We start from the raw sequence: 14,247 nt of genomic DNA on the forward strand, positions 1-14,247 counted from the left end.
TATAAAATGGAAGTGATAATAACATAATGCCTACCTCCAAGAGGTGCTGGAAGGGTTAGGCATGAATATATGTCAAAAAGCCTAGAAAGGTGGGATGGACAACACATGTTAGCCCTCTTACACTGCAGAAGAGAGCTTTATAGGCAACCCTTTTGAGGGAAACTGATCAGATGATTAAACAGAGCTGCAGGTAGCCAGCCTCCCGACTAATACATCCTGAGTCCCTTTGAGCAAACTGTCACTGGGATGCTGATGAACACCCAAAAAGATCCACTTTTTTCAAGGATACCTTCCACACCCCAACACTGCTCTTGTCTAAAACAGTGACTGGGCTCAGCAGCAATGTGGGTTCAAGTACCCCAAGGCCAGGGGAAATATAGGTCTCCAAAGCACTGTCTCTGCACCCTGTACTCATGTGTGACTCTATTGCTGCATACAGCCACTGAAGCGACTGAGGGCAGGGTTCCCTGGGCAAAAATGGCACAAACCTGATAGCAGATGTTGCCAGTTTGAAGGGCACCTGTAAAGCTACAAATGACTCTGTGGACAAAAAACCAGCAGGTCCAACCACTTACTTTAGCTTTATGGCTAAGGGGATGGTGTAGAAGAAGACGTTGATCTGAAACACACATACAAAGAAGAGGCTGAAGTGCTCAAACATCTCTGCAAAGAAGTACCAGAAGAGGCCAATGTTTGGAGTAAGATCTGGAACGGAAAGTCTGGAATAAAGACAAAAAAGGGAGAGAAAAAACACAGCAAAGTTATGAATGATCTGCTTTGACCTGGTTTTCTCCTGAAGGCTTTGGTCACCGCTGGGCAGTCAAGGATGACTTTGTCTCCACAGAGATCAGGATGTGAGGGGCTCTCCAGGCAACCGGGATATAGGTAATTAACAAAAACAAGGGGCAGAGACACAGAGAATAATAAGCCATAAAAAATATTGCCTGAACCAAACTCTGGCACGCATCAAAGATCTGAGACAAGGCAGGGATTCGTGCTAGAAATCAAAAGACCAGCCCCTCTTTTACTGCCCAAGATATATGTGCTCAAAACAAGGAGACACCCAGCACTGTAGCAGAAGAGGAATGGGTTTGAAATAAACAATACCTATTTTGAGCATTCTAAAGACTTGTCTGGAAGACAAGGTCAAAGATCCTGTTCTTGCCTATTCTTGTTCCACATGCCCACAGCAGGAGCCAGAAGACTGAGTGCCTGACACTGCAGTGAGACGTCTAGGGGCCCAAGGAACCACTGCCAGGTTCTGGCTAGGATCCCAGACCTTGTTTGAGAAATAATGGTTTAACTGGAAAACTTTTTGTCTGGTTATATCAGATAAAGATTGGTTGCAATTCTGGCTGTTCTAAAATTTTTACATTACATTAAAAAATATATACGGGGTTGAAACTGATGTCAATTCACAATTTTAAAGTACAACAAGTGAAGCATGGAAAGGGAGAGAGAGGCAATAGTTCATGGTCAGATTTCTCTGACGAAGGCCTCCACCCAGGGCAAGTCTTTGCTTCCTGCTGTAACTACATTTCCTTTTCTGTGAAATGAGGTAAAGAACACAATCTGTGGACCAGCAGAAAACTAGGAAAAGCTTTTCATCAGCGTTACAAACTCTTATCTGAGGCAGAGCATGAAAAGCTGAAGGCTACTAAGTCATTGTTAGGCTCAGCCAGGATTTAACACAAATAAGCAGCCCAGAATCCCAAAGGGGAGCCTGCCACAGATCCCTTTCCCACCCTGGCAGGTTTAAGTGTCTATCACCCACTGAGCTGTGAGTTCCTTCAGGCTTGGGCAGTTATCTTCCTCAGCAAACCACAGAGAGAATATGTGGAAGTGCCTGCAGAATTCATTCTGCAAACCCATTTTGATTTTCTCTAAAAGTCTAACGTATTGAAGGTGGCTTTGTTTTAAAACTGCTGGAGACCCTCTTGCAATAGAGGAATACATCCATTCCTGTTTGGGATTGAATCAAAACCTCCCAGGCAGAGGCTGGTAGTTGCTTTGGATGTTCCCAGAGAGTGTTCTTTAATTGCACTAGATCAAGCCAGTGGTCCTCAAAGAGTGTTCCCTGGGGCTTCCCTGGTGGCGTAGTGGTTGAGAATCTGCCTGCCAATGCAGGAGACACGGGTTCGAGCCCTGGTCTGGGAAGATCCCACATGCCGCAGAGCAGCTGGGCCCGTGAGCCACAATTACTGAGCCTGCACATCTGGAGCCTGTGCTCTGCAACAAGAGAGGCCGCGATAATGAGAGGCCTGTGCACCGCGATGAAGAGTGGCCCCCGCTTGCCACAACTAGAGAAAGCCCTCTCACAGAAACGAAGACCCAACACAGCCAAAAATAAATAAATAAATAAATTAAAAAAAAAAAAAAAAAAAGAGTGTTCCCTGGACGGGCAGCATCAGCATCACCTGAAAATTTATCAGAAATGCGAATTCTGGGGTCCCTACTCCAGGCTTATTTAATCAGAACCTCTGGAGGTGGAGACCAGCAATCTGGGTGTTGACGCCCTGCAGGTGATTCTGAGGCACACTAAAGTTCGAGGACCACTGCTCTAGATGCTGCCTGTGCTTGCTCTCCCTCTAATTCCAGATGGAGCTGTGAAAACTAAATTAGCTTCCAGAGGTTTTCTAATGAGGTCATTACTTACATGAAGCCGTAGACTGCAGGGATGAAATCCCAGGAACTGAGAAGGAAGAAGGAGAGGCAAACAATTACCACCAGGCTTCCCAAGTACATCATAGCATACTCCCAAGAGAAGATCCAGAAGGCTTTGCTCTTCACTTTCACGGGTATGTATTGCCGCTGGGAGAGAAGGCAGAATGGTACATTTAAGGATCTCAAGGACAAACAGCAGTTATCAGACTAAACTTCAAGAACCCTCCTGGAAAACACAGGACACAGATTAGGTGAAAATCAAAGGATTGAAAATATATGCTAGGTAAACACTAACCAAAAGAAAATTAGTTTGGTTATTATTACCAGTAAAATAGACTTTAATGTAAAAAGTAATGCAGAGATAAAGATATTCTATCATGATAAAACATTCATCAGAAAGATATTACAGCTCTAAACTTGCAGGTACCTAATAAAATAGTCGCAAGGTATATAAAACAAACATGGACAGAGCTACAAAGGAAAAATACACAAATCCATCATCAGTGGATAACTGGTAGATCTAATAGACAAAAATCAGTAATGAAGTAGAAATATGAATAGTACAGTTCATGAATTTGTTCACAAAAGATCTTAAAAAACAAATACACTCAGGTTTCCCTGGTGGCGCAGTGGTTAAGAATCCGCCTGCCAATGCAGGGGACATGGGTTCGATCCCTGGTCCGGAAAGATCCCACATGCCACGGAGCAACTAAGCCCGTGTGCCACAACTACTGAGCCTGTGCTCTAGAGCCCATGAGCCACAACTACTGAGCTCATGTGCCACAACTACTGAGCCTGTGCTCTAGAGCCCACGAGCCACAACTACTGAGCCCCCGTGCCACAGCTACTGAAGCCCACTCGCCTAGAGCCCGTGCTCCGCAACAAGAGAAGCCACCACAACGAGAAGGCTGCGTACTGCAACAAAGAGTAGCCCCCACTCGCTGCAACCAGAGAAAAGCCCGCGCACAGCAACGAAGACCCAACGCAGCCAAAAACAATAAATAAATAAAATAAACTAACAAAATAAATAAATTTATATATATAAAAAAAGACAAATACACTTATAAAACAGTGTACCTGGAGGATTCACATTCATTTAAAACATTTTGGGGGATTTATAAAAACTGACCACATATCTGAATCAGGCCATAAAGCAATATCAACAGACTTTAAGGAATCTGTATCATACAGACCCCATTCTCTGACCATAATGCAATTTCTCAAAATCATTAATAAAAAGATAACCTAAAAATACATTAGGAAAGTGTTAAACACTTTTGCAAATAACTCAGGAGTCAAAGAAGGAATGATAATAGATAGCTTTGATGTTAGAAATTAATGGTTATAAGGGAATTCCCTGGCAGTCCAGTGGTTAGGACTCTGTGCTTCCACTGCTGGGGGCCTGGGTTCGATTCCTGATTGGGGAACTAAGATCCCACAAGCAACACAGCACAGCCAAAAAAAAAAAGAAAGAAATTAATGGTTATGAAAATACCTTATGTCAATATTCAGGTAATACAGATAAAACAGTACTCTGAGGGAAACATACAACCATATTAACCATATTTGAATAGAAGCCTGAAAATAAATAAACATCCTTTTTAAGATATCAGAAAAAGAACAGAATACACTTCAAAAAAAGGAAGGAAATAATAAAAGTAAGAGTAGAATCTGTGAAAACAGAAAACAAAGTTATAACACAGGCACACCTCATTTTACTGCACTTTGCTTTATTGCACTTCACAGATACTGCGTTTTTCACAAACTGGAGGTTTGTGGCAACCCTATGGGCACCATTTTTCCAAAAGCATTTGATCACTTCATATCTCTGTGTCACATTTTGGTAATTCTTGCAATATTTCCAACTTTTTCATTATTATTGTTATGGTGACCTGTGATCAGTGATCTTTGTAATTGCCTTGGTAAACCATGAACTGCATCCACACAAGACAGCGAACTTAATTGATAAATGTGTGCGCTCTGACTGCTCCACTGACCAACTGTTCCCCCATCTCTCTCCCTCTCCTCAGGCCTCCCTATTCCCTGAGACATAACAATATTGAAATTAGGCCAACTAATAACCCTACAATGGCCTCTAAGTGTTCAAATCAAAGGAAGTGTTGCATACTTCTCACTTTATTTTATTATTTTTTTTTCCTGAAACATTTATATTAACATATTTCCATACATATTTCCATACAAATACAAATATAAGATTTTTAGAAATTTCATGTAATGTCTGAAACATTTATATTAACATATTTCCATACATATTTCCATACAAATACAAATATAAGATTTTTAGAAATTTCATGTAATGTCTGAAACATTTATATTAATATATTTCCATACAAATAACCCAATGAAAGTTTAGTATTAGTTGTTTTGTTTGTTTTTTTATACTGCAGGTTCTTATTAGGCATCAGTTTTATACACATCAGTGTATACATGTCAATCCCAATCGCCCAATTCAGCACACCACCATCCCCACCTCATCGCAGTTTTCCCCCCTTGGTGTCCATATGTCCATTCTCTACATCTGTGTCTCAACTTCTGCCCTGCAAACTGGCTCATCTGTACCATTTTTCTAGGTTCCACATACATGCATTAATATACGATATTTGTTTTTCTCTTTCTGACTTACTTCACTCTGTATGACAGTCTCTAGATCCATCCACTTCTCAACAAATGACTCAATTTCGTTCCTTTTTATGGCTGAGTAATATTCCATTGTATATATGTACCACATATTCTTTATCCATTCGTCTGTTGATGGGCATTTAGGTTGCTTCCATGACCTGGCTATTGCAAATAGTGCTGCAATGAACATTCGGGTGCACGTGTCTTTTTGAATTACGGTTTTCTCTGGGTATATGCCCAGTAGTGGGATTGCTGGGTCATATGGTAATTCTATTTTTAGTTTTTTAAGGAACCTCCATATTGTTCTCCATAGTGGCTGTATCAATTTACATTCCCACCAACAGTGCAAGAGGGTTCCCTTTTCTCCACACCCTCTCCAGCATTTGTTGTTTGTAGATTTTCTGATGATGCCCATTCTAACAGGAGTGAGGTGATACCTCATTGTAGTTTTGATTTGCATTTCTCTAATAATTAGTGATGTTGAGCATCTTTTCATGTGCTTCGTGGCCGTCTGTATGTCTTCTTTAGAGAAATGTCTATTTAGGTCTTCTGCCCATTTTTGGATTGGGGTGTTTGTTTCTTTGATATTGAGCTGAATGAGCTGTTTATATATTTTGGAGATTAATCCTTTGTCCGTTGATTCATTTGCAAATATTTTCTCCCATTCTGAGGGTTGTCTTTTCGTCTTGTTTATGGTTTCCTTTGTTGTGCAAAAGCTTTGAAGTTTCATTAGGTCCCACTTGTTTATTTTTGTTTTTATTTCCATTACTCTAGGAGGTGGATCGAAAAAGATCTTGCTGTGATTTATGTCAAAGAGTGTTCTTCCTATGTTTTCCTCTAAGAGTTTTATAGTGTCCAGTCTTATATTTAGGTCTCTAATCCATTTTGAGTTTATTTTTGTGTATGGTGTTAGGGAGTATTCTAATTTCATTCTTTTACATGTGGCTGTCCAGTTTTCCCAGCACCACTTATTGAAGAGACTGTCTTTTCTCCATTGTATATCTTTGCCTCCTTTGTCATAGATTAGTTGACCATAGGTGCGTGGGTTAATCTCTGAGCTTTCTATCTTGTTCCATTGATCTATGTTTCTGTTTTTGTGCCAGTACCATATTGTCTTGATTACTGTAGCTTTGTAGTATAGTCTGAAGTCAGGGAGTCTGATTCCTCCAGCTCCATTATTTATTTATTTATTTATTTATTTATTTATTTATTTATTTATTTATGGCTGTGTTGGGTCTTCGTTTCTGTGCGAGGGCTTCCTCTAGTTGTGGCAAGCGGGGGCCACTCTTCATCACGGTGCGCGGGCCTCTCACTATTGCGGCCTCTCCTGTTGCGGAGCACAGGCTCCAGATGCGCAGGCTCAGTAATTGTGGCTCACGGGCCTAGTTGCTCCACGGCATGTGGGATCTTCCCAGACCAGGGCTCGAACCCATGTCCCCTGCATTGGCAGGCAGACTCTCAACCACTGCGCCACCAGGGAAGCCCCAGCTCCATTTTTTTGCCTCAAGACTGCTTTGGCTATTCGGGGTCTTTTGTGTCTCCATACAAATTTTAAGATGATTTGTTCTAGCTCCGTAAAAAATGCCATTGGTAATTTGATAGGGATTGCATTAAATCTGTAGATTGCTTTCGGTAGTATACTCATTTTCACAATGTTGATTCTTCCAATCCAAGAACATGGTATATCTCTCCATCTGTTGGTATCATCTTTAATTTCTTTCATCAGTGTCTTATAGTTTTCTGCATACAGGTCTTTTGTCTCCCTAGGTAGGTTTATTCCTAGGTATTTTATTCTTTTTGTTGCAATGGTAAATGGGAGTGTTTCCATAATTTCTCTTTCAGATTCTTCATCATTAGTGTATAGGAATGCAAGAGATTTCTGTGCATTAATTTTGTAACGTGCAACTTTACCATATTCATTAATTAGCTCTAGCAGTTTTCTGGTGGCAGTTTTAGGATTCTCTATGTATAGTATCATGTCATCCGCAAACAGTGACAGTTTTACTTCTTCTTTTCCAATTTGTATTCCTTTTATTTCTTTTTCTTCTCTGATTGCCGTGGCTAGGACTTCCAGAACTATGTTGAATAATAGTGGTGAGAGTGGACATCCTTGTCTCGTTCCTGATCTTAGAGGAAATGCTTTCAGTTTTTCACCATTGAGAATGATGCTTGCTGTGGGTTTGTCATATATGGCCTTTATTATGTTGAGGTAGGTTCCCTCTATGCCCACTTTCTGGAGAGTTTTTATCAGAAATGGGTGTTGAATTTTGTCAAAAGCTTTTTCTGCATCTATTGAGATGATCATATGGTTTTTATTCTTCAATTTGTTAATATGGTGTATCACATTGATTGATTTGCGTATATTGAAGAATCCTTGCATCCCTGGGATAAATCCCACTTGATCGTGGTGTATGATCCTTTTAATGTGTTGTTGGATTCTGTTTGCTCGTATTTTGTTGAGGATTTTTGCATCTATATTCATCAGTGATATTGGTCTGTAATTTTCTTTTTTTGTAGTGTCTTTGTCTGGTTTTGGTATCAGGGTGATGGTGGCCTCATAGAATGAGTTTGGGAGAGTTCCTTCCTCTGCAATTTTTTGGAAGAGTTTGAGAAGGATGGGTGTTAGCTCTTCTCTAAATGTTTGATAGAATTCACCTGTGAAGCCATCTGGTCCTGGACTTTTGTTTGTTGGAAGATTTTTAATCACAGTTTCAATTTCATTACTTGTGATTGGTCTGTTGATATTTTCTGTTTCTTCATGATTCAGTCTTGGAAGGTTATACCTTTCTAAGAATTTGTCCATTTCTTCCAGGTTGTCCATTTTATTGGCATAAAGTTGCTTGTAGTAGTCTCTTAGGATGTTTTGTATTTCTGCGGTGTCTGTTGTAACTTCTCCTTTTTCATTTCTGATTTTATTGATTTGAGTCCTCTCCCTCTTTTTCTTGATGAGTCTGGCTAATGGCTTATCAATTTTGTTTATCTTCTCAAAGAACCAACTTTTAGTTTTATTGCTCTTTGCTATTGTTTTCTTTGTTTCTATTTCATTTATTTCTGCTCTGATCTTTATGATTTCTTTCCTTCTGCTAACTTTGGGTTTTGTTTGTTCTTCTTTCTCTAGTTTCTTTAGGTGTAAGGTTAGATTGTTTACTTGAGATTTTTCTTGTTTCTTTAGGTAGGCTTGTATAGCTATAAACTTCCCTCTTAGAACCGCTTTTGCTGCATCCCATAGGTTTTGGGTCGTCGTGTTTTCATTGTCATTTGTCTCTAGGTATTTTTTTATTTCCTGTTTGATTTCTTCAGTGATCTCTTGGTTATTTAGTAACGTATTGTTTAGCCTCCATGTGTTTGTCTTTTTTACGTTTTTTTCCCTGTAATTCATTTCTAATCTCATAGCGTTGTGGTCAGAAAAGATGCTTGATATGATTTCAATTTTCTTAAATTTACTGAGGCTTGATTTGTGACCCAAGATGTGATCTATCCTGGAGAATGTTCCGTGTGCACTTGAGAAGAACGTGTAATCTGCCGTTTTTGGATGGAATGTCCTATATATATCAATTAAATCTATCTGGTCTATTGTGTCATTTAAAGCTTCTGTTTCCTTATTTATTTTCATTTTGGATGATCTGTCCATTGGTGTAAGTGAGGTGTTAAAGTCCCCCACTATTATTGTGTTACTGTCGATTTCCTCTTTTAGAGCTGTTAGCAGTTGCCTTATGTATTGAGGTGCTCCTATGTTGGGTGCATATATATTTATAATTGTTATATCTTCTTCTTGGATTGATCCCTGGATCATTATGTAGTGTCCTTCCTTGTCTCTTGTAACATTCTTTATTTTAAAGTCTATTTTATCTGATATGAGTATAGCTACTCCAGCTTTCTTTTGATTTCCATTTGCATGGAATATCTTTTTCCATCCCCTCACTTTCAGTCTGTATGTGTCCCTAGGTCTGAAGTGGGTCTCTTGTAGACAGCATATATATGGGTCTTGTTTTTGTATCCATTCAGCCAGTCTATGTCTTTTGGTTGGGGCATTTAATCCATTCACGTTTAAGGTAATTATCGATATGTATGTTCCTATGACCATTTTCTTAATTGTTTTGGGTTTGTTTTTGTAGGTCCTTTTCTTCTCTTGTGTTTCCCCTTTAGAGAAGTTCCTTTAGCATTTGTTGGCATACTTCTCACTTTAAATCAAAAGCTAGAAATAGGCTAGCCTGAACCAAGATGGCGGAGTAGAAGGACGTGCGATAACTCCCTCTTGTGAGAACACTAGAATCACAACTAGCTGCTGGACAATCATCGACAGGAAGACACTGGAACTCACCAAAAAAGATACCCCACATCCAAAGACAAAGGAGAAGCCACAATGAGACGGTAGGAGGGGTGCAATCACAGCAAAACCAAATCCCGTAACTGCTGGGTGGGTGACTCACAGACTGGAGAACACTTATACCACAGAAGCCCACCCACTGGAGTGAAGGTTCTGAGCCCCACATCAGGCTTCCACACCTGGGGGTCTGGCAACAGGAGAAGGAATTCCTAGAGAATCAGACTTTGAAGGCTAGTGGGATTTGACTAGGACTTTGACAGGACTGGGGGAAACAGAGACTCCACTCTTGGAGGGCACACACAAAGTAGTGTGTGCATCAGGACCCAGGGGAAGGAGCAGTGACCCCAGGAGAGACTGAACCACACCTACCTGCTGGTGTTGGAGGGTCTCCTGCAGAGGGCGGGGGGGTGCCTGTGGCTCACTGTGGGGACAAGAACACTGGCAGCAGAAGTTCTGGGGAAGTACTTCTTGGCGTGAGCCCTCCCAGAGTCTGCCATTAGTCCTACCAAAGAGCCCAGGTAGGTTCCAGTGTTGGGGTACCTCAGGCCAAACAACGAACAGGGAGGGAACCCAGGCCCACCCATCAGCAGTCAAGCGGATTAAAGTTTTACTGAGCTCTGCCCACCAGAGCAACACCCAGCTCTACCCACCACCAGTCCCTCCCATCAGGAAACTTGAACAAACCTCTTCGATAGCCTCATCCACCAGAGGGCAGACAGCAGAAGCAAGAAGAACTACAATCCTGCAGCCTGTGGAACAAAAACCACATTCACAGAAAGACAGACAAGATGAAAAGCCAGAGGGCTATGTACCAGATGAAGGAACAAGATAAAACACCAGAAAAACAAATAAATGAAGTGGAGATAGGCAACCTTCCAGAAAAAGAATTCAGAAAAATGATAGTGAAGATGATCCAGGACCTCGGAAAAAGAATGGAGGCAAAGATCGAGAAGATGCAAGAAATGTTTAACAAAGACCTAGAAGAATTAAAGAACAAACAAACAGAGATGAACAATATAATAACTGAAATGAAAACTACACTAGAAGGAATCAATAGCAGAATAACTGAGGCAGAAGAACGGATAAGTGACCTGGAAGACAGAATGATGGAATTCACTGCTGCAGAACAGAATAAAGAAAACAGAATGAAAAGAAATGAAGACAGCTTAAGAGACCTCTGGGACAACATTAAATGCAACAACATTCACATTATAGGGGTCCCAGAAGGAGAAGAGAGAGAGAAAGGACCAGAGAAAATATTTGAAGAGATTATAGTCGAAAACTTCCCTAACATGGGAAAGGAAATAGCCACCCAAGTCTAGGAAGCGCAGCGAGTCCCATACAGGATAAAACCAAGGAGAAACATGCCAAGACACATAGTAATCAAATTGGCAAAAATTAAAGACAAAGAAAAATTATTGAAAGCAGCAAGGGAAAAATGACAAATAACATACAAGGGAACTCCCATAAGGGTAACAGCTGATTTCTCAGCAGAAACTCTACAAGCGAGAAGGGAGTGGCATGATATATTTAAAGTGATGAAAAGGAAGAACCTACAACCAAGATTACTCTACCCAGCAAGGATCTCATTCAGATTCAATGGAGAGGTCAAAAGCGTTACAGACAAGCAAAACCTAAGAGAATTCAGCACCACCAAACCAGCTCTACAACAAATGCTAAAGGGACTTCTCTAAGAGGGAGACACAAGAGAAGAAAAGGACCTACAAAAACAAACCCAAAACAATTAAGAAAATGGTCATAGGAACATACATATCGATAATTACCTTAAACGTGAATGGATTAAATGCTCCAACCAAAAGACACAGGCTTGCTGAATGGATACAAAAACAAGACCCATATATATGCTGTCTACAAGAGACCCACTTCAGACCCAGGGACACATACAGACTGAAAGTGAGGGGATGGAAAAAGATATTCCATGCAAATGTGATTCTGGTGTTCTCACAAGAGGGAGTGAGAGCACGTCCTTTCTTTCTCATCAAAAGAAAGCTGGAGTAGCAATACTCATATCACATAAAATAGACTTTAAAATAAAGAATGTTACAAGAGACAAGGAAGGACACTACATAATGATCAAGAGATCAACCCAAGAAGAAGATATAACAATTATAAATATATATACACCCAACATAGGAGCACCTCAATATATAAGGCAACTGCTAACAACTGTAAAAGAGGAAATCGACAGTAACACAATAATAGTGGGGGACTTTAACACCTCATTTACACCAATGGAGAGATCATCCAAAATGAAAATAAATAAGGAAACAGAAGCTTTAAATGACATAATAGATCAGATTTAATTGATATTTATAGGACATTCCATCCAAAAACAGCAGATTACACTTTCTTCTCAAGTGTGCACGGAGCGTTCTCCAGGATAGATCACATCTTGGGTCACAAATCAAGCCTCAGTAAATTTAAGAAAATTGAAATCATATCAAGCATATTTTCTAACCGCAACACTATGAGATTAGAAATCAATTACAGGGGAAAAAACGTACAAAACACAAACACATGGAGGCTAAACAATACATTACTAAATAACCAGGAAATCACTTAAGAAATCAAAGAGGAAATAAAAAAATACCTAGAGACAAATGACAATGAAAACACAACAATCCAAAACCTATGGGACATAGCAAAAGCAGTTCTAAGAGGGAAGTTTATAGCTATACAAGCCGACCTCAAGAAACAAGAAAAATCTCAAGTAAACAACCTAACCTTACACCTAAACGAACTAAAGAAAGAAGAACAAACAAAACCCAAAGTTAGCGGAAGGAAAGAAATCATAAAGATCAGAGCAGAAATAAATGATACAGAAACAAAGAAAACAATAGCAAAGATCAATAAAACTAAAAGCTGGTTCTTTGAGAAGATAAACAAAATTGATAAATCATTAGCCAGACTTATCAAGAAAAAGAGGGAGAGGACTCAAATCAATAAAATTAGAAATGAAAAAGGAGAAGTTACAACAGACACCGCAGAAATACAAAGTATCCTAAGAGACTACTACAAGCAATTCTATGCCAATAAAATGGACAACCTGGAAGAAATGGACAACTTCTTATAACCTTCCAAGACTGAAACAGGAAGAAATAGAAAATATGAACAGACCAATCACAAGTAATAAAATTGAAACTGTGATTAAAAATCTTCCAACAAACAAAAGTCCAGGACCGGATGGCTTCACAGGTGAATTCTGTCAAACATTTAGAGAAGAGCTAACACCCATTCTTCTCAAACTCTTCCAAAAAATTGCAGAGGAAGGAACACTCCCAAACTCAGATTATGAGGCCACCATCACCCTGATACCAAAACCAGACAAAGATACTACAACAAAGGAAAATTACAGACCAGTAACACTGATGAATATAGATGCAAAAATCCTCAACAAAATACTAGCAAACAGAATCCAACAGCACATTAAAAGGATCATGCACCATGATCAAGTGGGATTTATCCCAGGGATACAAACATTCTTCAATATATGCAAATCAATCAATGTGATATACCATATTAACAAACCGAAGAATAAAAACCATTTGATCATCTCAATAGATGCAGAAAAGGCTTTTGACAACATTCAACATCCATTTATGAAAAACACTCTCCAGAAAGTGGGCATACAAGGAACCTACCTCAACATAATAAAGGCCATATATGACAAACGCACAGCAAGCATCATTCTCAATGGTGAAACACTGGAAGCACTTCCTCTAAGGTCAGGAACAAGACAAGGATGTCCAGTCTCACCACTATTATTCAACATAGTTTTGGAAGTCCTAGCCATGGCAATCAGAGAAGAAAAAGAAATAAAAGGAATACAAATTGGAAACGAAGAAGTAAAACTGTCACTGTTTGCAGATGACATGATACTATACATAGAGAATCCTAAAGATGCCACCAGAAAACTACTATAGCTAATCAATGAATTTGGTAAAGTTGCAGGATACAAAATTAATGCACAGAAATCTCTTGCATTCCTATACACTAACAACGAAAAATGTGAATGAGAAATTAAGGAAACACTCCCATTTACCACTGCAACAAAAAGAATAAAATACCTAGGAAAAAACCTACCTAAGGAGATGAAAGACCTGTATGAAGAAAACTATAAGACACTGATGAAAGAAATTAAAGATGATACCAACAGATGGAGAGATATACCATGTTCTTGGATTGGAAGAGTCAATATTGTGAAAATGACTATACTACCCAAAGCAATCTACAGATTCAATGCAATCCCTATCAAACTACCAATGGCATTTTTTACAGAACTAGAACAAAAAAATCTTAAAATTTGTATGGAGACACAAAAGACCCAAATAGCCAAAGCTGCCTTGAGAGGAAAAAAACAGAGCTGGAGGAATCAGACTCCCTGACTTCAGACTATACTACAAAGCTACAGTAATCAAGACAATATGGTACTGGCACAAAAACAGAAACATAGATCAATGGAACAACATAGAAAGCCCAGAAACAAACCCATGCACCTATGGTCAACTAATCTATGACAAAGGAGGCAAGGATATACAATGGAGAAAAGACAGTCTCTTCAATAAGTGGTGCTGGGAAAACTGGACAGCTACACG

General features: G+C 39.6%; 1 protein-coding gene across 2 annotated transcripts in view; it reads right to left on the bottom strand.

Moving 5' to 3' along the window:
* The window catches only part of PIGU (phosphatidylinositol glycan anchor biosynthesis class U), a 109,919-nt gene that overhangs the window by 25,643 nt on the left and 70,029 nt on the right, over positions 1 to 14,247 (bottom strand). For both annotated transcript variants that reach the window (XM_057529194.1, XM_007193254.3), the window contains exons 8-9: positions 2,657 to 2,811; positions 576 to 719 (exon numbers count right to left, since the gene is read on the bottom strand). In XM_057529194.1, coding sequence (XP_057385177.1) covers positions 576 to 719; positions 2,657 to 2,811 — 299 coding nt within the window. The remainder of the gene's footprint in view (positions 1 to 575; positions 720 to 2,656; positions 2,812 to 14,247) is intronic.

Source organism: Balaenoptera acutorostrata, chromosome 15, assembly GCF_949987535.1.
Source record: "Balaenoptera acutorostrata chromosome 15, mBalAcu1.1, whole genome shotgun sequence".
Classification (NCBI taxonomy): domain Eukaryota; kingdom Metazoa; phylum Chordata; class Mammalia; order Artiodactyla; family Balaenopteridae; genus Balaenoptera; species Balaenoptera acutorostrata.